Source organism: Apteryx mantelli, chromosome 2, assembly GCF_036417845.1.
Source record: "Apteryx mantelli isolate bAptMan1 chromosome 2, bAptMan1.hap1, whole genome shotgun sequence".
Taxonomy (NCBI): domain Eukaryota; kingdom Metazoa; phylum Chordata; class Aves; order Apterygiformes; family Apterygidae; genus Apteryx; species Apteryx mantelli.
Window position 1 is genome coordinate 90,519,228 of NC_089979.1, and position 22,366 is coordinate 90,541,593.

General features: G+C 39.1%; 1 protein-coding gene across 1 annotated transcript in view; it reads left to right on the forward strand.

The window, feature by feature from the left end:
• Positions 1–22,366, forward strand: part of CTNND2 (catenin delta 2) — a 723,110-nt gene that overhangs the window by 584,137 nt on the left and 116,607 nt on the right. The window contains exon 12 of the mRNA XM_067291004.1: positions 6,706–6,889. Coding sequence (XP_067147105.1) covers positions 6,706–6,889 — 184 coding nt within the window. The remainder of the gene's footprint in view (positions 1–6,705; positions 6,890–22,366) is intronic.

Genomic DNA, 22,366 nt, shown 5'->3' on the forward strand with positions numbered 1-22,366 from the left:
TCTGTTACTGGATCTATCTTTTAATTTTGGGCATTGTAAAAAATTCTTCAGTAAAATACATGCGTAAACATGGGGAAAAAAAGCTTTCACATGCCTATATGCCTCTTTGCTTGGTTTCCTGTGTGACGTGTTTTCTAGTTAGGTATGTGAGTGCAAATGGCATTGCCATTAGCAATGGGTTAGGATGAAATCTGATTTGAAAACAGTTGGTTTATTTTTTCTTGTGTTTCTCTCATGTAGAAATAATTGCTTTTGGTTCCACTTTTATGGCAGTAATATGGGAATAATCAGTTAGGAAAACAAGAAAAGTAGAAACACATTGATCTCTCCACAGTAACTTATTTCACCTCTGCTACTAATTCTTCTATTGTCTGACATTAAATCTGATGACTTCTAAACATACATCTCTGACAGTTTTTCCCTTCCACGGTTATACATTATTTCAAAGTGTTAAGTAAAAGATAGCAGCACTATTAGGCCAAATTCTGTCCCGTGAGAAGAATACAGACTTTTTCAGTTAATGCAATAGCAGTTGGACAGAATTTGTTCAGGAAAGTATATGCAAGCAATATTGTGTTCAGTGCCTCCTTTTTTTTTGTTTTGCTATTCTGTAGTCAAGAGCAAGCTGTGTTTGTTTATAGTTTAAAAAAATAATATCTTTATGTTCTGTCCATGACAACTTTTGCTTTGTGGGATCATGGATGGCTGCAATGGGAAAAGAACTAAACTGACTGCCATTTGATTTACGATCCATTAATTCTGACCTGCTTATGTCTTTCACTGCAACACATTCTTTCTCAGTTTGCACTTTTCATGGGTTACCTTGACACACAAGGCAGATAGATATAAAACCATCTTTGTGCATGTAAATAGGTCAATTGTATAAAGGTGTACATAGGTAGTCATTCAGTAATCAGGTAAAAAATGATTTCAGGAAAATTCAGGAAACTTCCTCCTCTGTTGTGCAAATTCTAAAAGTTTTTTTTTTGTTTTTTAAGTGTGCTTGTCAGGAGCCTTCTTATGAGCTCTGAGTTGTTCAGCTGCCAGAATCTATTAAAAAGGGTCTGAAATTAGCATCAAAGCAACCACTTTTTGTTTTTCCTGTAGAAAGTCTGTTACTGTGATCAACTTCTTGTCTTGACAGTTGAACTAGCTGCAAAGTACTCTTGCACTTAATGTCAAGAAATGCTGCAGTGGTAGGTATTTGCCCTCTTTTAAGTACATAAGTTTAGTTTTCCTGAAGCTGTCAGTAGCTCCTGTGCTTCCTAAACACCAGCTCAATTTAAACAGATGTACGTTTTTCCGTAGGATAAATGATTTTGTTTCTGTCTCTGCCCTGAACTCAGCAGAACCGATATAATACATCAAGCACCCCACTGCCACAGAGCTGATTCACCTGTGTAGAGCAACACTGTGATTTCAGAGGGTCCGACTGTCAATGCTACAATAAGACCCAGCAAATGACTTTTCTAACACTTCATAATTTGGGTTAGAAGATGCTTTTCCTAAGGGCTGCAGCAAAAGATAGCTCGTACCTGGCTTCTCTGCAGCCAGGTATTATTACATGCATTATTATTGCATGTATTTAGCATTCAGATTTCAATCTTAGCTGTCGCATGCGTGAGGGGAACTGCCTATAGTACCGGTGTGCTTTCAGCATATCGACAAAAAAGTCTGGCAAAGCTATGTTCACTCTTACGGAGATGTGGGGTCTTCTGACCCCATCAGTCTGTACTCTGCATCAGACCATGGCCAAACTATTAAACAAAGGTGGAAAAGATGAATAGATGAGTTGGAAGACTCTTCAATTTTTATTTTTAACAAAGAATATTTAATAAGCAAAGTGTTAGTAGAATTTTAAGGCTGCCTTAAACATACCAAATTGAGGACAATATTTGTTTACTTGCATTCCTTCTACCCTGTACCTTATTAGGCGGTGCACATCTTTTGCAGCACGGTCGAAAATAAAATGTATAATGGCAGTGTGGCAGGGACAGTGCTTTGGGGAAAAGCTGACTTTTCTAGTTTCTTGACTTCCATTTATATTTGTAATCTAAGTTGCTGTAAGGGGGTTGTTTATTATTAAAAGTCATAACATGAGATAACATTAAACATGAGCTGAATAATCATTTAGACTTTCCTCATTCTGCACATGGTCTCTCGCTAGGGTGATATTCTTTGCATGGAAGTATATGATCCATGTTTTCTTAACTTTGAATGGAATAAGGTGGCACCTGGCTCATCAGGTCTGTAATTCTATCTGTATCTGCAGATGTACATAGGGGTGTATGAGTACTAACTAAAAAACTGGCTAAAACATGCATTGAAGAGTTTAATCAGGATGAGTTTGAGCTTTAGCCTCACTCAGAGATGCCAAGTTTTTGGCTCCATTAAATTGAATGTCTTCAAAGTTTGAAAATATTTTGCTTTGCTCCTTTCTGTTAAATTATGCCATATCTTTTGCAATAGCTTAAATTAGTTTGATTTATGTAGAAAGGCATGCCGTTACTAAACGGAAAGCGTGGTGGATAAGCTCTGTCTGCTTAGCAGTAGTAACATTCCATCAGCCTGGACTGTGCTTTTAAATGGGTTGGACCTTTTCTCAATCTTCTAGATTTTAACTAAGAGGAGGATAAACCAAAGCTTTTCCTGGTGTTTTGCTTTCTCAGTTCCCTCTTCCAGTGGCAACAAATAAGTAGTGTTTTAAATTACCTTGACTAAGATCTATGCAGAGCTTTCCTTATGAACTCTATCTGTACAGTTAAAAGATCTTGGAAGGGGCATACATGCTCAGATCTGTATTTGCGTTGTACCAACGTACGTACTTCTGCAAAGGAGGGCAGTAAAGCAAAACTTGTCGTGATGGGAATACACATGCTATTGTTCTTGTCATGACACTAAGGATTATACTGCTTTGATAACTTCAGATGAAGTTGCTTTTTAGTGCATAATTTAAAAAAAATTCATAGTAGGTTAGTCTTTATCTCTTTAGCGAGTGAGAAGGAGAGAGTACACACAAAAAAAACTGCATAACAGCCACTAATGACACTAATGACACACTAATGAACCTTTTGGTTCTTTGTTGTGAGTTGCAGGATGGCCTTGAAAAGATCGACGATAACCTTTTTCAAAAGTTATTACCAGTTTTAAAAGCTGATTGTCCTTACCTACCAAAAGCTTCTTAGAAAAGATGATTTATCTGTAACATGTTAAACCTAGTGGATGTGTGGCCTCTGATGAGCTATGAGTAGCTCTTCCAGAATATTTAACGTGATGCAGTCAGATGTCCCTAGCAAGCAGACTCTTCTAGGTCCTTCATCTGCAGGAGGACTGGCAATTGATACCCTGCCCTAAAATCCATCTTCCAACTGGAACCAGCTGTATGCTTTCAGTATGCTTCTCCTTATATTCAACATGAGACTGCAAAATACTTTTACTTGCTCTTCCAACTGGTTTTATGTAAGGATGAAAACCTTTGGCCTGCAAATAGACATGATCAGTCTGTCACAGTTACTTTTCACTTTCTAGCACCAGAAAGTACCATCCAGCACAAACTAAGGTGATTTGCAAATAAACAGAGAGACAAAACGCTTGCTTTGAATGCATTACAACCTTAAAAGCAAAAAGGAGATAAGATACTGTGAATGCAAGCGACTAAGAGACGTTCAAAACTGATCTACTTAGTTCTTCATTTCTTCTTCTCTCTCAAGAGTCAGTCTACAGATAGTAAACTATGGAGTTAAATTGTTGGATTAACAGCTCTCTTTCAATCTATATACAACAGGATAGGTCCCACTACCCATGATGAGTAACTCTTAGGCCAAGTCCACTCCCTTCCCTTCTTGTGGGCAGCTGATGACTCTCAAACAGTTTAGTAGGCAGCCTAGGCATGAGTACGTAGCTGCTGGATACCTCTGGGGCTCTTCCATGCCTGCTTGTTGTGCCAGGAAACCTAATTCAGTCAAGGCTTTCAGAGTAAACTGGCAAATGATCTCAGTGACCAACTCCTTACTGTAGCCTTAAAAGTGGTTGAAAAATATGCTCAGAGACCTTCAGTCATACAGAGTTAGCCCCATAGTAGAAGGTTCCTCAGATAAAAGATCTTTTATTTTTCTGCCTCTTGCACAGCTAAAAGAATGGATCATTTTCTTTGACCCCAGATAAATCTAACTTCAAATGCTTCTCTGCAAGGTAATGGCAACAGGATTCCCAGTGCTCATTCATAACTTCAGGTCCTTAATTAAGGAGTTCAAGGATGCACTTAAAATGCCAACCTGAGCAAGTAGCAGGCCCTACCACTTGTGAGAATAAATTCTAATTTTACATGCAGGAAAAGAGCTTAAAGAGTATTTCCGGGCATCTCAACTATTACCTTATATCAACATATCATGATGTTTGCCTGCGTTTACTTTTAATTGGCAAGAACCTTCTGTGAGACAGTAGGAAAAGCAGACTATCAAGATGGAAGGAGAGTGAATGTATGCATATATACATATTCATATATGCATAAACATTCTTAAGCATTTTGTTAGGCTGGGCCCTTATGTTTGCTCCTTTTGTGTTTTTTCTGCTTTTCTAGTTTTATGAATGGTTTCTGAAGCCCGAAGTACTGTTCTGTGACCATCAAAGAACTCTTTTTTGCTTCACTTCCAGAGTAGGGCTTCTTCACCAAGAAGCAGCATGTTGCCTTGCATAAGTATGAAATCAGACCTTGAAGGGAGAAAGACTTGCATCCTGATTCTCTATTTCTGTACCATGGACATCATTTACACCTATCTAAATAAATATGTAAGGCAACCACGTTGTTTTTAATACTGACCAAACGCAGTGAGATACTAGATGTTTCAAGAATAATAGGTGTGCCAAGAAAGCTTATGAAGAACAGGTCATAGAAAAGTGAATGTAAATATCTTTCTGAAGGTATATATTCCTTTAAATACACTGTTACTTTTCATATTAAGGAGTTCAGAACAGAATTCAAGCAAAGATTCTTTGCTCATTAGAGTAACAAATCTTAGATTAAAAAATATATATTCTTCTGCTTTTTGCTTTTCTGTGTCTGAACTGAGCTGAAATCTGTCACTTTCAGTCTGTCTGCCATATACAGGTTATTTTAAGTTTTTGTTATTGGTACACGGTGTGGAATTTTTACATGAAAATGCAAAACTGTCTATGTATGCAATTCCATATAACTACATACATATAAAATAATAAAAACATGACTTGTGTAATTGAAACAGTCTTCCAACAGAGGTAAGTAATTTTAAAGGGAAACCAAAAAATGTGGGTCGACTCCTGTTATTTATACCTCTCCTTCAAAACAACATGCTAAAGAAAGCCTTGAACAAGTAGTGTCCCTTTTGCTGTTCATATTTATAAATGAATGAGCCTCTGTTTGGAGGGTCTTTAGCTGTTTCCTTCTCACCGCCACTCACTTTGGGTTTTGACAGTATACTACAGGGTAATGTCATGATCACATTTGTAACCTCTTTTATATGCTGATGATAGTATTTCTCAGTGTTGGTTCAAGATCATAGCAATACAGGCAAAGTTGAATGTTGCCCCTCAAGGTTAGGTGTGGATCCAGGCTGCTGTTCCTGCAGGAAGGAAAGGGAGAACAGGTAGAACTGGGCTACGGAGAGAAGGGAGCTGTGTTGGTAAGGAGAGAGGGAGGAGAAGCCCAGCTGGTTGTTCCAGCTGTTGTTACGGGCATGCAGTGCAAGGGGAACTGCAGAGCATAGCCGCTGCCTCCGGCTTCCTCCCAGCACTGCTGGCTGCCCAGCACCAGCAGGGTCTTGTCATAGCCCTAAAATTAAACCTGGCTTTCCAGGGCTCCAACTCAGGTATAGGAGGGAGTGAAAAAACAGGGTCTCTTTTGCCCCCAGGGATTTCTTGCCTACTTTCTGTATGGTATATCTGTAGTGGCCCTGATCTTTGTGGCTGTGCTCAGAAAGCTTTGGTTCGTTATTGCTTTTCATTTTCTTTTGCACATTATGAATTTTAAAAAGGGTTTTTTTTTTCTTTCCAATAAATTGTCTCATGAGTTGCACGATGAACCTTGATGTTTCTGTACAAAAATAGTAGTATTTTGTAATTTTGAGCAGTAAAATATTTACCAAATAAAAAATGACTTGTTGAGGGCCAGAATTATACTAGACTGTTGTATCACGTGAGTTGTGAAGGGAGCCTTTTTGCTTGTAATGCTCGTTAGCCTAGACAGTTGCTTTCATACAGTGGAGATCATAGAAGGAGTTGGGGTGTTATTTGGTCTATATGTAATCATCAACAGTGGCAGTCTTAACTTAAATCAGAGCCTATTTTCTGGGATCTATTATTGTTAATTTTTTTTTAGAAGAAAGAAATCTAAAGCTGAAGCCCTCCAAAAATATATAAGGCTCCTTCATTCCATTTGTGGTTCCCAGCTTAGACAGAACTAGGTCATAACCAGCTCCTCACTTTTTAGCCTTAGCTCTGAGGAATTTCCAACGCTGCTGTGACTACTTGCAGTGCATTTAACACTGCGGTGGGGCAGCATTCAAGTGTCATTCAACCCCATTCACAGTGAAGTCTTTTTCTTGACAGAAGCAGGTTTATTAAGAGTAACAATGCTGTGAAATGTTTTTTTATGTAAAAAGAAAAAAAACACCTGAAGTTACTCAAGCTTTTTTCCAAAGTTGTTAATTACTAGTGATTTACTTTTTGTAGGAGTTCTCTGGAATCTATCTTCCTGTGATGCACTGAAAATGCCAATCATCCAGGATGCCCTCGCAGTGTTGACCAATGCAGTGATCATCCCTCACTCTGGATGGGAAAACTCTCCGCTCCAGGATGATCATAAAATACAGCTCCATTCATCACAGGTGCTGCGCAATGCCACTGGGTGCCTACGGTGAGTATGGCAAAATATTTGCTTTGCCTTAATGATCTTGCTTTATCTTGACTTGTTATTTCTCATTCTTAGGCATCTGTAAAATAAATAATTTGTTTGTGTGTCTGCAAGGAAGATGACTTCTGATGCTGTAGACTTAAAGTTTGAAATTAATTAGAAAACAAGCTTCAGGCCATTCAAAAACAATCTCCAGAAGTGCTGTTGTGGGTTTTCCTTTTTTTCTTAATGGCTTTGTCCAATTCCCTCATCAAAGTTTGTAGATTACAGATATTTTTCTTGTTATCTATCAATATGTACTCACTATTACATCCAATTTAATTAGCACAAAAAGTAACAAAGATGCTTACACGAAGTAACATTATAATGCCTTGTGGGTTCCAGATGCCATTGGCAATGGCTTGATAAATAGATAAAGTAGATTTTTCATGCTCTGTGAAGATGAAAAATAGAGTGCAGTAAGAGAACAACCAATTTAGAACTGTGCAGCTAGAATACCTAAATAGATCTTTAAAGAGCGTGATATGTATATGCATGCAACTTGATGTATCTGTTCCTAAAGGAACTGGAGATGTGGGAATGACAGCAGGATGAACAAGAGGCATTTCAGTTTTGACAAAGTCTTACCAAAGGACTGAATCATAGCAACTTCTGAATTCCAATCCATATCATTTTATTGAAATATTGTAACTTATTAGGCAGGTTCTTTGGGTGTTGACTTTTTTCTCCTTGTATATTGGAGATTCTGTAATATACCTCACAGACATGTTACAAAGATTAATTAATTAATATTTATAAATACATCAAAAAAAATTGTTAGGTGAATGGTATGTATCAGTAACACAGTTGTATGTTACATCCAAAACAGAAATCTGACAAATAGAGCTAAGATCAGTTCAAAAAGCATTATTTGATTAGGAGGGCAAGTAAAATAAGAGTGTTTTTTACCTTTCCGTAATAAGCATATTTTTCTTCTTGTGCTGTTTCATCAAATGAAATATCTCCAGTAAAAAGTAATATTATTGTTGATTGTTTATACATAATCAGAAGAGGATAAAATATAGAAGGTAATAACTTCCATATTGCAAATATATAGGGTGTAAATGCTAGCATGCATATGACTACATCAGTTATGTTGAGATATATGGCAAAACTTAGATATTTGTTTCTGAGCTGTCTTGATTTTGAAAAGAACTTGGTAATATAACTGTATTGCATTGCAATGTATTGCATTCCACTCACTAAGAAAAAGAGTTGCTCAGATCGCTGTGACAGAAGTGAGTCTGTCAAGGTCTGTACTGTGTTATCCCATTCACACTTCTGATGTTCAACCTGTGGCAGCTAAAGAGCTACCTCTGAAAGGAAGGCCCATGATGAGTGTGGGGCTTCTCAGAGTATGCATGTTCAGTGTTGGTCTCCCCTTTTAATTTCCTTCTGATCTCAAACCCTCCTTATTTCCCAGATGCGTCTTTCTCTTCTCTTTAATGGCTTCAGGTATTTATTTGGCCTTCATCCATCTTCTTTAGATAATTTCATCCCACTTAGCTCTGTGTAGCTGCTACTTGCAGGGACAGGACACACGGAGAGTAATGAACTTACTTTTGCTTCACCCCAGCAAGAACTTTCTTGTTTACCTTTCTCCAGTTGCTGTTGAAATCTGTCTTTCTGAACAAAATGTGAAGTTTGAGGTTGTGCAAGGGAGAAAAGTGTAAGCTGATCTCTGAAGTGATGTTTGGATTCTAGCGTTGTATTGCTCAGGATAACGGAGCTGTGGGCTGGAAGAATCTGTGAAGGTCAGGAAGAGAAGATTAGAAAGCTCTCGTTCTTCCTGGAGCTGATTCGAGTAATGCATACCCGGTGCAGTTAGTGCATTAGTACACTGTCTCATTTCTGAAAGTTCCCTCCCCCATCAACTTTTAACAACTTTCATACCTACGACTAGAGACAAGCCTCAGATTTTCACTTCGTGGTCTCACTGGATGGGGAGATAATGTGAAGCAAGAAGATGAAATAGGTTTGCTGGCGGAGCCATTGCTTTGCTTATCTGATAAATGGAAAGTACATTGCCATCTGCTGTGGCAATATTTGTTCAAAGACTCTCTTTGGTTGTCCTCTGCAGTTTTCTTTTTTTCCCTTTTGTTTAAGCTGGCTTGAGAATGGACATTAATATTAGTTGCATCAGAGTTTTGATTTTTTTTGATGATGCTAAGTGTCATAGGAAAAATACTGTTCTTCAAAATATTCAGCAAATGTTTCTAAATCTCTGATGTTGACAGACTTCAGAGATGTCAGGTGGTATTACATAGGATTTAATGCTAAAACTATGCTGGGAGGCTTTTTTTAATCTTATGTGCTTTTGTTTTTCTGATGCATTCGCTGTTGAAAGATTTAAATAATAACTGAGAGTCGCTATAATTCCTTTCTATATACAATGCTAATAAATAGTTTACAATGGGAATTATATAGGAATAATCAGATCTTTGTTCTGAGTTTTTTCACTATATTATATGAATTATTATTATTTCTACTGCTCTTCTCCTTTCTCATTTTTTGATGAGGTTTTTTATGTCTTTTCAATTAAAAAATCACTTATTAATGACAGTTTTAATATGCTTCCTTTTATTTGTTTATTCATTATCATTCTTAAGCAAGTTGTTAATACATTTTTTAAAAGATGCTATGTGGACCCAATACTGCACCCTCAGTCACACAGTAATCCAGTTAAGACCAGTATGAAATCATATCAAAGAGAGCAGCAAGATCAGACCTTTTCTTCCTGTTATTCTCTTTTTTATTGAAAGACTATTTATAAACTACACTCTTGCGTACTTCTGTGATTTGAAAAAGGAAAATAGCTTTAATAAAATATTGTACTATTTAATTTCACATAAATTGAATATTTTGAAATTGTTTAGATAATTCAAAGCTCTAAGCACTGCATTGTACCTGTAACTTATAAATTTAATCTTAATATTCATCTCTGATAAAACACTGCATGACCTCAGATGTGATATGTATTAGAGTAATTACCCAATTTACTTGCCTCCCCACCGAGGTACCAGTACCTTACCTCATTAAGTTCTGTGAAAGCTTTTCTTTTTTTTTTTCCTTTTGGATTTCACCTAAGATTGGTGTATTTGTGTTTGTGAAATACTTTATCTTTGGTTTATAGATTCTGATTCATTTAGACTTATTAGGGAAGGTCAAGTGAAAACTGAATTTTAAGTCCCAATTATTTACATGAGTGTTTCCCGTCCCTAATCTGAAATTTAAAAATCAACCAGAGAGCTATTACACATTATTTTCATAAGTTGAAGTGTCAAGCCTACTTACCACAAAACGAGATCTCCTTCTGGAGACCATCCAAAAAAAATTCAAAATCCTTCTAAGAGTTTTTGTCCTGATGTGCAGAATGGAAACTGGAGATCTTGTTTTTCTATGAGTTTAAGATGAATTTTAATTAATAGAATTTCATCTGATAATTTTAAAGAATTTTAAGAATTTACTGCTTTAATAATCCAATCTACTTTAAGATTCAAAATAATAAAATGCTGCCTATCACTCCTTCTTCCATGTTCTATTTGATTTTTCATCATACACTGAAGGTACAGGGGTGATTTTGAAAATCATAGACGTATTAAAACATGTATCTCTTTTTCCCCCCCAAACTGTAAGTTGATGATTAGAAATTGTATGGGAGAGTAATTCAAGTAGTTTTTGTTTATAAAGGCCCATACCTTTCAAATTTTCATGCTTCATATTTTCAAACTCATCAAACCTTTCACAAAATACGAGGAATTATTTCTTTCAACCAAAAAAAATATGTAGCAAGCTCTCAGCGTATAAAAGCAAAAGGGGAAAGTGCTTTTAAAACATGAAATGAATGTAACTGACTCTGTAGTTGGTTTCTGGATAGATTAACTTTTGGAAGGAACAAGTTACCTTATTGTAACAAATTGTGTTAGCTGTGAAGTCTAAATTTCAGGTGTTTTTAGCTGTTTTGCAGATGAATGATCTGTTTCACATTTTCAGCTAATATATTTATCCCACAGTTTTATTTTTCTTCCTGTTCTTTTCTAAGCATCCAAAGGTTTTTGTTTCCTATTCTTAGAAACTTCTGTAATCCATTTGAATATAACATTTTGCTGCATACTGACAAGAGAAAATGTGGGAGCAGCATAAAATAAATAGTACAGATTATATTATTCATCATCTGTTCCGTTTCTTAAGAAACAAATATATCTATATATAGAGAGAGAGATATAAAAGTATCCATATATATATAAATATATATATGGGCTGATATTGAAGCTAAAATATGTTTTCATCTTTATTGACCAGTGCAAGCTCTGAATATCTTCAGCTGGGTAAAAATGAAGCTGGCTCCTTACTGTAGGACAAGCACGTTTGCTAATAGTTGCTTGATTCTCCTCCCAACAGCAGAGCCATAGCAGTTTTTCCATAAGTTTATGTTGTAGTGGGTGTAGAGATGTTGGACTGAGCAACCAGTCTCAGTATCTCCCTTGCTTTTTCTGGAGCACAGAAGATAGTTCTCAAGCTGACATTGCGGTCTTGTGCATCAGAGAATAGCAAGTCCATGCTCCAGATGCTTCTGGAATGAAGAAGTTTGTCAGAGTCCACAGTCAGGTCATAGTGGATAAAACTCCTATTAACTGTGTATTTCTACTAGCAGCTTACTCAAAGGAGGGAGGTTTATTATAAGCAGTTCCACACAAGAGGCACAGGAGAGGGCCCTCAGAGACGAGGCTGGGAAGGCCAAAGCCCGTCTAGAGTTTAGTCTGGCTATGGATGTCAATGACAAAAAGAAGGGCTTCTATAAGTACACCAGTAGCAAAAGGAAGACCAGGAGAAATGTGATCCTGCTGCTGAATGGGGCAGGGGCCCTGATGGCAAAGAACACAGAGAAGGCTGAGGTGCTGAATGCCTTCTTCACCTCAGTCTTTACTGGTAATATGGGCCCTCAGGAATCTCAGGCTCTGGAGAGAAAGGAGGACCTTCTCTTGGTGGAGGAGGATCATGTTAGGGATCACTTAAGCAAACGGGACATGCACAAGTCCATGGGCTCTGATGGGATGCACCCACGAGTGCTGAGGGAGCTGGCGGATGTCATTGCTAAGCCACTCTCCATCATCTTTGAAAGGTCATGGAGAACAGGAGAAGTGCCTGAGGACTGGAAGGAAGCCAATGTCACTCCAGCCTTCAGAAAGGGCAAGAAGGAGGACCCAGGGAACTACAGCTCAGTCAGACCTCGATCCCTGGAAAGACAATGGAGCAGCTAATCCTGGAAACCTTTTCCAGACACAGGAAGGACAAGAATGTGATTGGCAGTAGTCAGCATGGATTCACAAAGGAGAAATTGTGCTTAACCAACCTGAGAGCCTTCTGTGATGGAATGACTGGCTGGGTAGATGAGGGGAGAGCAGTGCATGTTGCCTACCTTGACTTCAGCAAGGCTTTTGGCACTATCTACCATAACATCCTCATAGGCAAGCTGATGAATGGTGGGCTAGATGAGCAGACAGTGAGAGGTACTGAAAACTGGCTGAATGGCAGAGCTCAGAGGGTTGTGCTCAGTGGCACAAAATCTAGTTGGAGGGCAGTAACTAGCAGTGTACCACAGCAGTCAATACTGGGTCCAGTTCTGTTCAACTTCTTCATCAGTGACCTGGATGAAGGGACAGAGTGCACCCTCAGCAAGTTTGCTGATGACACAAACCTGGGAGGAGTGGCCGATACACCAGAGGGCTGTGCTGCCATTCAGAGGGACCTCGACAGGCTGGAGAGATGGGCAGAGAGAACCTCATGAAGTTCAACAAAGAGAAGCACAAAGTCCTGCACCTGGGGAGGCATAACCCTGTGCACCAGTACAGTCTGGGGGCTGATCTGCTGGAAGGCAGCTCTGCCGAGAAGGACCTGGGAGTCCTGGTGGACAAATTGACCATGAGCCAGCAGCGTGTCCTTGTGGCCAAGAAGGCTAATGGTCTCCTGGGCTTTGTCAGGAAGAGCATTGCCAGCAGGTGGCAGGGAGGTGATCCTTCCCCTCTATTCAGCCCTGGTGAGGCCACATCTGGAGTACTGTGTCCGGTTCTGGGCTCCCCCTTGCAAGAGAGAAATGGAGCTACTGGAGCAAGTCCAGTAGAGGGCTACTAAGATGACAAAGGGACAGGAGCATGTCTCATATGAGAAAGGCTGAGAGAGCTGGGACTGTTCAGGCTGGAGAAGAGAAAGCTGAGGGAGGATCTTATCAACGTGTACAAGTATCTGAAGGGAGGGTGTCAAGAGGATGGGGCCAGACTGTTCTCAGTGGTGCCCAGTGACAGGACGTGAGGCAATGGGCACAAAATGAAACACATGGAGTTCCATCTGAACATATGAAAACACTCCTTTTTGGAAAGAGTTTCCAAGCCAGTGTGACACTTCATGTATTTTAAAATATGTCACCATGTGACCATAGCATGGGAAGCTGAACAGGCAGAGCCAAAGAAGAGCGAATTCTCTATCAGCTAACTTGGCCCATCGGGCAGAAATGCTTTTATTTAGAAGGAATCACAAGGCTTCAGAAGGGCAGCAGGCCTCAGGTGTCAGTTGTGGCCACAGTGTACCTCTGTTGTTGTTTTTCTGATTGTCCAAAATCTTGAATAGTCCCTTTTGAATGCTTCTTTGTAAAACTGATTTGGTCTGTCTCTGCAGAAAATATTATTTGTCTCAGCATGACAGAATAACTGATTATGACCATTCATTAGCACTAGCCATGATGACTAATGGTAGAGAATGACACATTATTTACCCAAAGAAAATGAGAAACACAATCTTCCAGGGTTTGTATGCCCACTGAGTTCACTGAGAAATACTAAAAGAGTATTCTATAACTCTGAAGAGGGTCGAGCTTCTTTGGTGCCAATCACTTGACTTCTGTATTAATTATCTTTTCTCCTTTCAAAATTGTTTGCGTTACTAGGGAATGTCAAAAAGGAACATGTGAAAACACATAGCTCTGCATACTGAAAAAAAGGTAGGGCATACTTGTGCAACCTTCCATCATTATCTTAGGATAGACTGCTTCAGATCTGAAGAAACTTCCACTAGGAGTGAGAAGATCATTTGGTCTCTTTGCTCAGTCCAAGGATTTTCAATACAGATATGTTTGAAGTGTGCTGAGCTTGCCTCATCCTTTGGATAAGCCAGCCAACATCACAGAGTAAACATTTTATCACTCTGTTTCAGACAGTATTGAGCATGTGAACTGTCTCTTCAAGCACACGAGTAATGCCAGTGGCTCAAGATGAGCCAGTGCTCAAGTCTTTTGCTGAGAGAAGGCTTGAAAGTATTCCAAATTTTCCACAAATTGGTGAGCTACTGAGACCTCATGAGAAATATACTGCAGTGATATTCTTAGTACTAAAGCCCTGAAACCTGCTGTCCCCACTAATTATGCTTACAAACTGTGTTACTTTTATTTGTTTTGGAAATACTTTCCCATGAAGCCTCTCATTAAGTAAGTAAATAGTAAATAAATAAAAATCCTGCTCTCTGAGGTGTGGTGAAATAGGCTGCAGCCTGCCAGGCGTGCTTAGCTTCTAGTGCCGTTGCAATGTCTGAGCTGAAGGCTGAAAAGCAGCAGATCATTTCCGGATGTCATCTTTTGTGAAACTTTGCCCAATGAGCGTTGGACTTGTATTCTTATTGTCACTATGCATCTGAATTCAGAAGTTTTAGCACTTCATAAGATTTTTCCTTGAGTGGAGAGGACAGTTTAGTAAGAGCACTTTGAGAAAGAAAGATGAAGTCCATTACTCACAACCAATTGGATTTCCCCATTTCCGAGAGGATTAGTAAAGTGGACAATTGATTTGGGCTAATTTGAGACTTTCATACAGATGAAAGTAAAAAGCATGTGACACCTGTCACTAATCCAGTTTCATCAATTTTATCCTATTTAAATTTTTCTCTCAACATGCTAAAAATCCTCTCTCTCACACAGAAAGTGAGAGGCTTCAGAGACAGGGCAGGGTGCATGGTGAGGCTGATCTTAAGCTGCAGATCATTGACTGGCACTGAAACGGTCTTAGTCCCCATGCAACAACAGAAGAACAGGAGAGGGGGTTTCTCTGTCTTCTGTCAACAAAATCTGTGGGAAATTTCTGTCTAATATGGTAGGTAGAGTGGAAGACTTTCCCCTTTAAAAATGAGTTAAACATTTTAGAGGTTTGGTTTTGGGGGGGGGGGGGGGTGTCTTCCCTAAATTAACCTCACACTGTATTTTCAAGTTCTGTATTACTGTTGAGAAAGCATTCTTTGGAAAGAATGCACACATCCTTTTTTTTTTTTTTTTAAGTGCTGTAATTTAACTGCACCTGCGTGCACTGTATAAAACATTTAACACACTGTAGAAAATATTTGAACATCTGCATGGTAGTATTTTTAGCTAGGGTTGCACATGACATACATAGCATTTCTGTGACAAAGTACTTGTGAAGTATCCATCCTAGTGTAGCTTTTTTACTTTCACAGCTCATTTCTTTTTTCTAGGTACTCATTTATTATAGTTAGTTGGTTACAGCTTCGGCATTTTCTCTTGAAGGACAGCAGTGCTGTGAAATAACTCCTCCTCTCCCCCTGCTCTCATTCATCCATCTTTATGCGCAGTTTACTATGCGCAGAACTATAATACTTGAAAAGTGTTCCAAAAGAGACAGTTGTAACAGGGCATAATACAAGTTTTGTGTGTGTATATAAATAAGGTTGTTTTTTTTAAGTCCACTAATAAAGTAAAAATGCACAACAAATTAGAAAACAAATATATTTTATTTATATTAAAATAAGTATATTTTGTTTATCTTAAAATATTGTTTGAATTTCCTGGGTTCATTTTATATTCTTAATTTGTATTAAGCATATTCTTCAGTAGACTGGTTAAATGATTTTGATTGGTACCTACTGTCTTTGGTTGCCAGACTTCACGCTTGTTACCGTTCTCGTTCTTACCGAGGAGGCACGGGGCCTTCTCCCCAGACCCCGAACCATCACCACACAGACACCAATATGAGGAGTGGCAAAATGGCGTTTAATGAAGCATGTCCTGCTCTTTTATAATGCTGTAAAGCCCCGCCTTCTTCTCCAGCAGCAGTGCTCCGCCCGTTACGACCTTCCCATGTTCCGCCCCGCAGTGCCTCCCTGCTCATCCTTTTTCCTCCACAACGCTAAGAAGGAATGTCTTCTAATCTATATAAATATGACAAAACGTGCAATATTGTCTATATTTTTCATTGTTACTCATGTTTTATAGTTAGCTGCTTGTGCTCACAGTCTGGATGCCTTCTAGCATTTTCAGTCAACTGATAGGCCTAAGGCTGTCTGACCTTGGAACAGCTTGTGACCTCAGAAGTATTTAACTTTTGTAACCCCACATAAACGGGGAGATCTCATATTTAGTTAACACGTGAGGGGTTGCACTGGGGGGGGTGTCATTCTTTTTATAGCATCTGTGATAAAGGGGGACAGTTGAGACTAATGGTTCCATTTACATTCACCTACAGCATGATCAAGAACCAGAAACAAACATTTACTGGTTTGTACAAATATTTCCTATGCACACAAGTATGATAAACTCCTGGGACAAATTTAAGAAGCAAGTTGCAGCTTTATTAACTTCACACTAAGGAAGATGATGGGACTAGGGTGATGTCTCCTGTACTATCATCTGTCTGATGTATTTCTCTAAATTGAAATATTACCATATATACAGGAATCATGTGGGTTTTTTGAATTGTTTTTGAAGGTTTGAGGTGTTTGCCTTTTGTTTTGCTTTGGCCTTACTTTTGAAGGGGCTGGTAACTTTTTTTGGGAGCAAGACGTCGGTTAGATTCTAGAAAAGAGGACTATGCAACTCCCTGGGCATGGAAAGAACTCCAGATTTCCCAGAGTGGGTGAGTTTTTTTGGATTGTGGGGTTTATTTGTTTTGGTTTTAATCAAGAAAATTGAGGTTCCCAAATTTCAGAAGACAGCATCTCAGTCTGGGAGGACTTCAGGGAAATCAGTCACCTTCCATTGATTATAAAAGCAATTTATGACTTCTTTTAGGGGGACTGCTTAAATAGGCACCTAAATTAAGTGTTGTATAGAAGCATCATACCTCTGTATGTCACTTTTGTGTGTATGCAGATGACCTTCTCTAATTAATCTTTTTTTTTCACCATTTGCTCCTCCAAAACTATAGGTACTGTAACTACTTTGATATTACTGCCTAGAATGAAAATATATCCTAATTTCTTGTTAGTAAGCCAGAAAGAAAGATGTGTGTGTGTGTGTGTGTGTGTGTTTATATAGCTGTATACTTTTTTTTTTTTGGTACTTGTCATTGGACCGAATAACAGCAGTTCAAAGTATTTCTTTTAAGAAAGTGGAAGTGTGACTGCATTAGCACAAATGTTTCAATCTAGAATCGTTGCTCCACATATCATGAAACACATGGATAGCATTTACTAATTAATTACCCTCCATAATTCTCTGTCATGGTTCTGTCTAGGCTATAATGTATGCAGCATCGCTTCTGCCAGGGTTATGTTTTGCTTGACCTTATTGCAGGCATACAGTATAATTACTAAATGGGGGCTAATTCATATAAACAAATGTTAGTTCTGCATACCATGAGCCCTATCATTATGTTTTACTGCTAGAGGATGTGTTATATAGTAAGTCATTCTTCAAGTGCTTGGGCAGATTCTTGTTGTAAATGGTCTTTATACTTGAATTCTAAGGATTTAGACTTTACAAAGTGAAAATATTGTAAACCCTAGAAATGATTATTGTTTCCTTTCCTCCAAGTTCAGGTCAGTTCAACTTCAGTTGATCATGTTTTAGCAAAGTAAATATATCTTAGGCACTATAAGGGTACTCTGATTATTTTCCAGTTAGTACACAGTCACTTGGGGGGATATTAATGCAAACAGGGTCTCGTATTGGCAGACATAATAGATAAAATAAAATGTGTAGAACTGGAATATCTTTGTTTCTCTGATAGCTGTAATGTACTGTCCTTCTCTTATCAAAAGATGTAGAGGTAGCTGCCACACAGTAGAAGTAATTGACTTCCTTTGCTCACGAAAAGTCAAGTGAAACTAATCCAGTGTTTTTGGTTTTTTTAATCAAATGCAGATACATATAATGAGGGTAATAGTGACACTAGCCACTCATTTTATCCTTGTTTTCAAATAATATTTAATTTTTTTTATAAGATGGAGATTGACCATGCTTACAATGACATTTGAATAGCTGGAGGTTTTTTTGATGTAGACAGGCAACAGTTTAGGGAATGGGCTTCTTGGCAGGCATCTAAGCTTGTTCGTTCATTTCCTGCTTACTCATTTATTTCACACTTACTCCTCTCTGTTGGAGGTCTATCCTTGGGCTGTTTATTTTGTGAAGTGCATGTGTACAGTAAAATATAAATGATTTTGCTATATTATCAATAATAAATGTTTATTCATGCTCAAAATCTGCAGTGAGAAACAGAGAACATTTTCCAGCAGATGCCAGTTTGTAGTTTGCTCTGCTCTTTTAATAGCTCGTGTGAAATGGTTTTAGTGGCCTCAGCACGATTCCCGTTACTGTCTCACCGAAAGCAATACTACTATTGTCTGTCCTCGATATCCTCGTAGGGAATAGAGATTATGTCTGCAGAGCAACTGCAGGCTTAACTTGTAGCACTGGATAGGTGTAGCTGTAGTAGCTTCACAGCAGCTTGTTCAGCCCACAGTACAGCCTGCTGCTTTTGGTATAAACCTCGTGTGGGCCCTTGCTATTTAGATTGCTCTTCTCAATTGTAGTGGCATGCTTTCCATTTTCATTTTTGTTGTTAACCATACCTAGCTATGCTTTGATCATTCCTCCTGACAGCAGTGTCAGTGTATCCATGGAAGTCACAAATTTGATGGATTTTGCAGAACTGCTTTGCTGTTGCAGGTTGTGTTTACCCAGGAAAGTGCACTCTGAGGAAGCCTGTTCCTCTGTAGAAAGTTTTGTAATTTTTCTGTAAGGGAACACGTGATTGTGGCCCTGGGCACCGTCAGCGTGAAAAAATTCCTCAACCTTGTAGGCTGAGGGAATCTGGGGCTGGGAATGCTGAGCTGGAACATGTGTTGGAGGCATTGTGAGCTGCTCGTCTGCCACCAACTAGAAGGGGAGACCCCACCTGGAAACAGGAGATGGGGTAAGAGAGCAGAGAACGAGGACAATGATTGGAAGTCAGGGGAGAGAGGGATGCGAGGTATTGGGTGAAAATGCTGAGTCAGAAAAGAAAGTGGTTTTACCTAAAGACTGGGATGCAATGTAAGAAGAAAGAAAGGTTCGGCATAGGAGTATTTGCTTTCTGGAACTGGAATGGAAGATTGCCTGAGAGAGGAGAATGGACTAGGATGAGGATCCTGAGAAGCAGGTGCTGGAACTGGAGTCTGTGATGTCAGTGAAACTGGGGCAAATCTCAAGTTGTGGGGAAAGTCAGGATAGGAGAGGCTACAGAAATATGATAAAGGAGGTAAAGACGGAACAGGAAGAAGAACCTGTAAATAGATCCTAAGAATCCAGATGTTACCATTCTTTGCTATCAGTAACGACCTGAGAGGCCACTGGCTTAGTGTTTGTCATCATATGACACTTTATCTGTTCCAAACAAAGCTTTATTTTGGTTTCGGTTGCCATTTTGAATGTTTGGCACTTTTGCAGACCAGAGGTTTCTTTAGGAAATTGCTAGGCAGAATCCTCAATGGAGCTTCCACATGGAAGAAGGGTGCTCAGGAGACCCCTGAATTTTAAAGAGGACTCGCTGAGAACTTGGGGAAAAAAACATCCTGTCATACAGAAAGACTGGAAATTTTGGCAGAAGGCTCATTTGGATAAGCAAAAGCTTCTTAATGAACTAAAACATGAAAAGAGAGCAAGCAAGAAGTGGAAACCAGAACAGACACCAAGAGTACGACAAGCATTGCTTCGGCACTTGGGGGTGAAATGAGGAGGGCCTAGCTCTGCTGGAGCTAGCTAGGGACATAAGGGGTCAAAAGAGGGGATTTTACCAGCATGTGTACACTAAAAGCAAAAAGAAGTTGAGAGGAATGTGAGCCCATTGATGAATGGGGGAGACAAAGCAGTCTGGACAAAAGGGAAAAGGCTGAAGTACTCAATGCCTTTTTTGCTTCAGTTTTAAAAGGGAAATCCTGCTCCTAAGTTCCTGTACATTTCAGTATGGTTTAGGAAGGACAGGGAGCTGTTAGCAATGGGCAAGCAACAGGTTAGAGACTATCTGGAGAAACTGGATATATTCAAATCCATGAAACTGGATGGGATTCATTCAACAGTACTGAAAGAAGAACGGACTGATATGATTGTGAGGCACCTGTCTATCATCCTGGCATTTGAGGAGGTCCCTGATGACTAGAAAAAAGCTAAAATATTATCTCTGTTTGAGAAGAACAAAAAGGAAGGTCCAGGGACCAGCTTTACCTCAATCTCTGACAAGGTCCTGGAGCATGAATTTTTGGAATCCATTTCCAAACATGTGAGGAATAAGAAAGCATTCAGGAGCAGTCAGCATGGATTTACTAATGGTAAATTAGGCACAACTAACCTGGTTGCCGCCTTTGATAAAGTGGCTTGGATTGTAGAGGAGGGGAGAGCATTGATGTGATGTACCATAACTTTATTAAGGCTTTGACAACATCTCTCATAGCGTTCTTTTCAGTAAGCTGGGAAGGTATGGGCTGAATGAATGGATGGGTGGAAAATTGGCTGGACTGCTGGTCTCAAAGTACGGCAATCACTGGCTTAAGGTCCAGTTGGCAGCCAGGAACAAGCAAAGTATCTCAGGGGCTGATATTGTTCGGTTCTTCTCTTCTGACCTAGATATGACACAGAATACACCCTCAGCAAATCTGCAGACAATACTAAGCTAAATTATGCGTGAGGTGAATCATTCTATGTCAGATGCTTCAATCCAGAGAAAGCTTGAGGTTTGATCCAACAGAAATATAATAAAATTCGACAAGGAGACTGCAAAATTGTTCATCTGGCATGGAGAAGCTCCATATATCAGTGCAGGCTGGGAACCGTCTGGCTGAGTAGTACCTCTTTTAAAAAGGAACTAGGGGCTATAGAGGACACCAGACTGACTATGAGCCAGCAATGTGCTCTCATCATGAATAAGGCAGACTGCATTCTGCGATACAGTAGTACTGTGGCCAGCAGATCCAGGGAAGCTATCACTGTCTACTCAGCACTGGTAAGGCCACCTCTGGAATACTGTGTCCAGTTTGGGGCCCACCCAGTTCAAGAAGGATTTTCAGAATCTGGAGAGAGTGCAGTGAAGAGGCCACAAGTTGCATCTTGGAAGGTTCAAATTGGACATTAGGAAAAATGCTTTGCCAGGAAATTAGTGAAGCACTGGAGCAGTGAGGTGGTGGAATGTCCATCCTGGGAAGTTTTCAAGACTGGCTGGGCAAAGCCACTGACCTTATCTAGTGTTGATGATATTCCTGCTTCAAACAGCAGGCTAGACTAGATGACCTCCCATAGGTCCCTTCCAACCAGCATTTCTGTGATTCTGTGAGAGACTACAGAGTTTCAAGTCAAGCCCCAGAACATGAGGAATGCAGAAATTGCAAGCATTTTTTAAAAAGTCTGGTTGAAAGGGCTTGTTCAACTTTGTTTGGAAGCTCTGAAAGAAAATCTGGGAGAGAATCTAATTCCCAGGGGCAGAATCCAGCCGTCTTACAATGATGGCCATTATTTTCTCTTCTCTGCATTGTTCACAGAATACTTCCTGAGAGAGGTGGACAGGTTAACAGAAAATGGCCTGTTTTACAATGTAACTCTGACTCATAGCAGAATAAGTCCATCCTGTACAGGCATTAGTCTATGGGGGTGAAAACAAAAGTGACAGTGTAGACAGTATATCTTGATCATTTTGTAAAAGGGAGTTGAATTACAGTTGCAAAGGCAAACTTAATTTGGGTATTACTTAACTTTTCAGTGCTTGACTTTCTAACCTTACTATTCTTTAAAATATTTTATGTGCAATTGCATAACAATTAACTGATTAGGAATTGCAAGTATAATTGCTTTCAAAAAGTCAACCGAACAGCTAGAGAAACATTTGTATTTGGAACATCTTTTTTAATTACAATACTGTAGGTTAATGAGTGTTCATTTGGTGCATCTCTTAATTTTTATAAAGATTAATTTTAAATGATGGAGTAGTTTATGAAGAAAATAAAGTTCTGTGATTTAGTAAGTCGTGTTTTGATGGGTTTTTAAATTGAAACACATTGTTATGACATTGGACATATGTAATAAGATCTTGATTTAAATAGACTCTGTTCCGCACACTGCAGCATTAAATGATCACCATGGCTTGAAACACTAACCAGATAGCTTGAACACCAGTTTTTTAAGTAGCATTTAATTCTCAA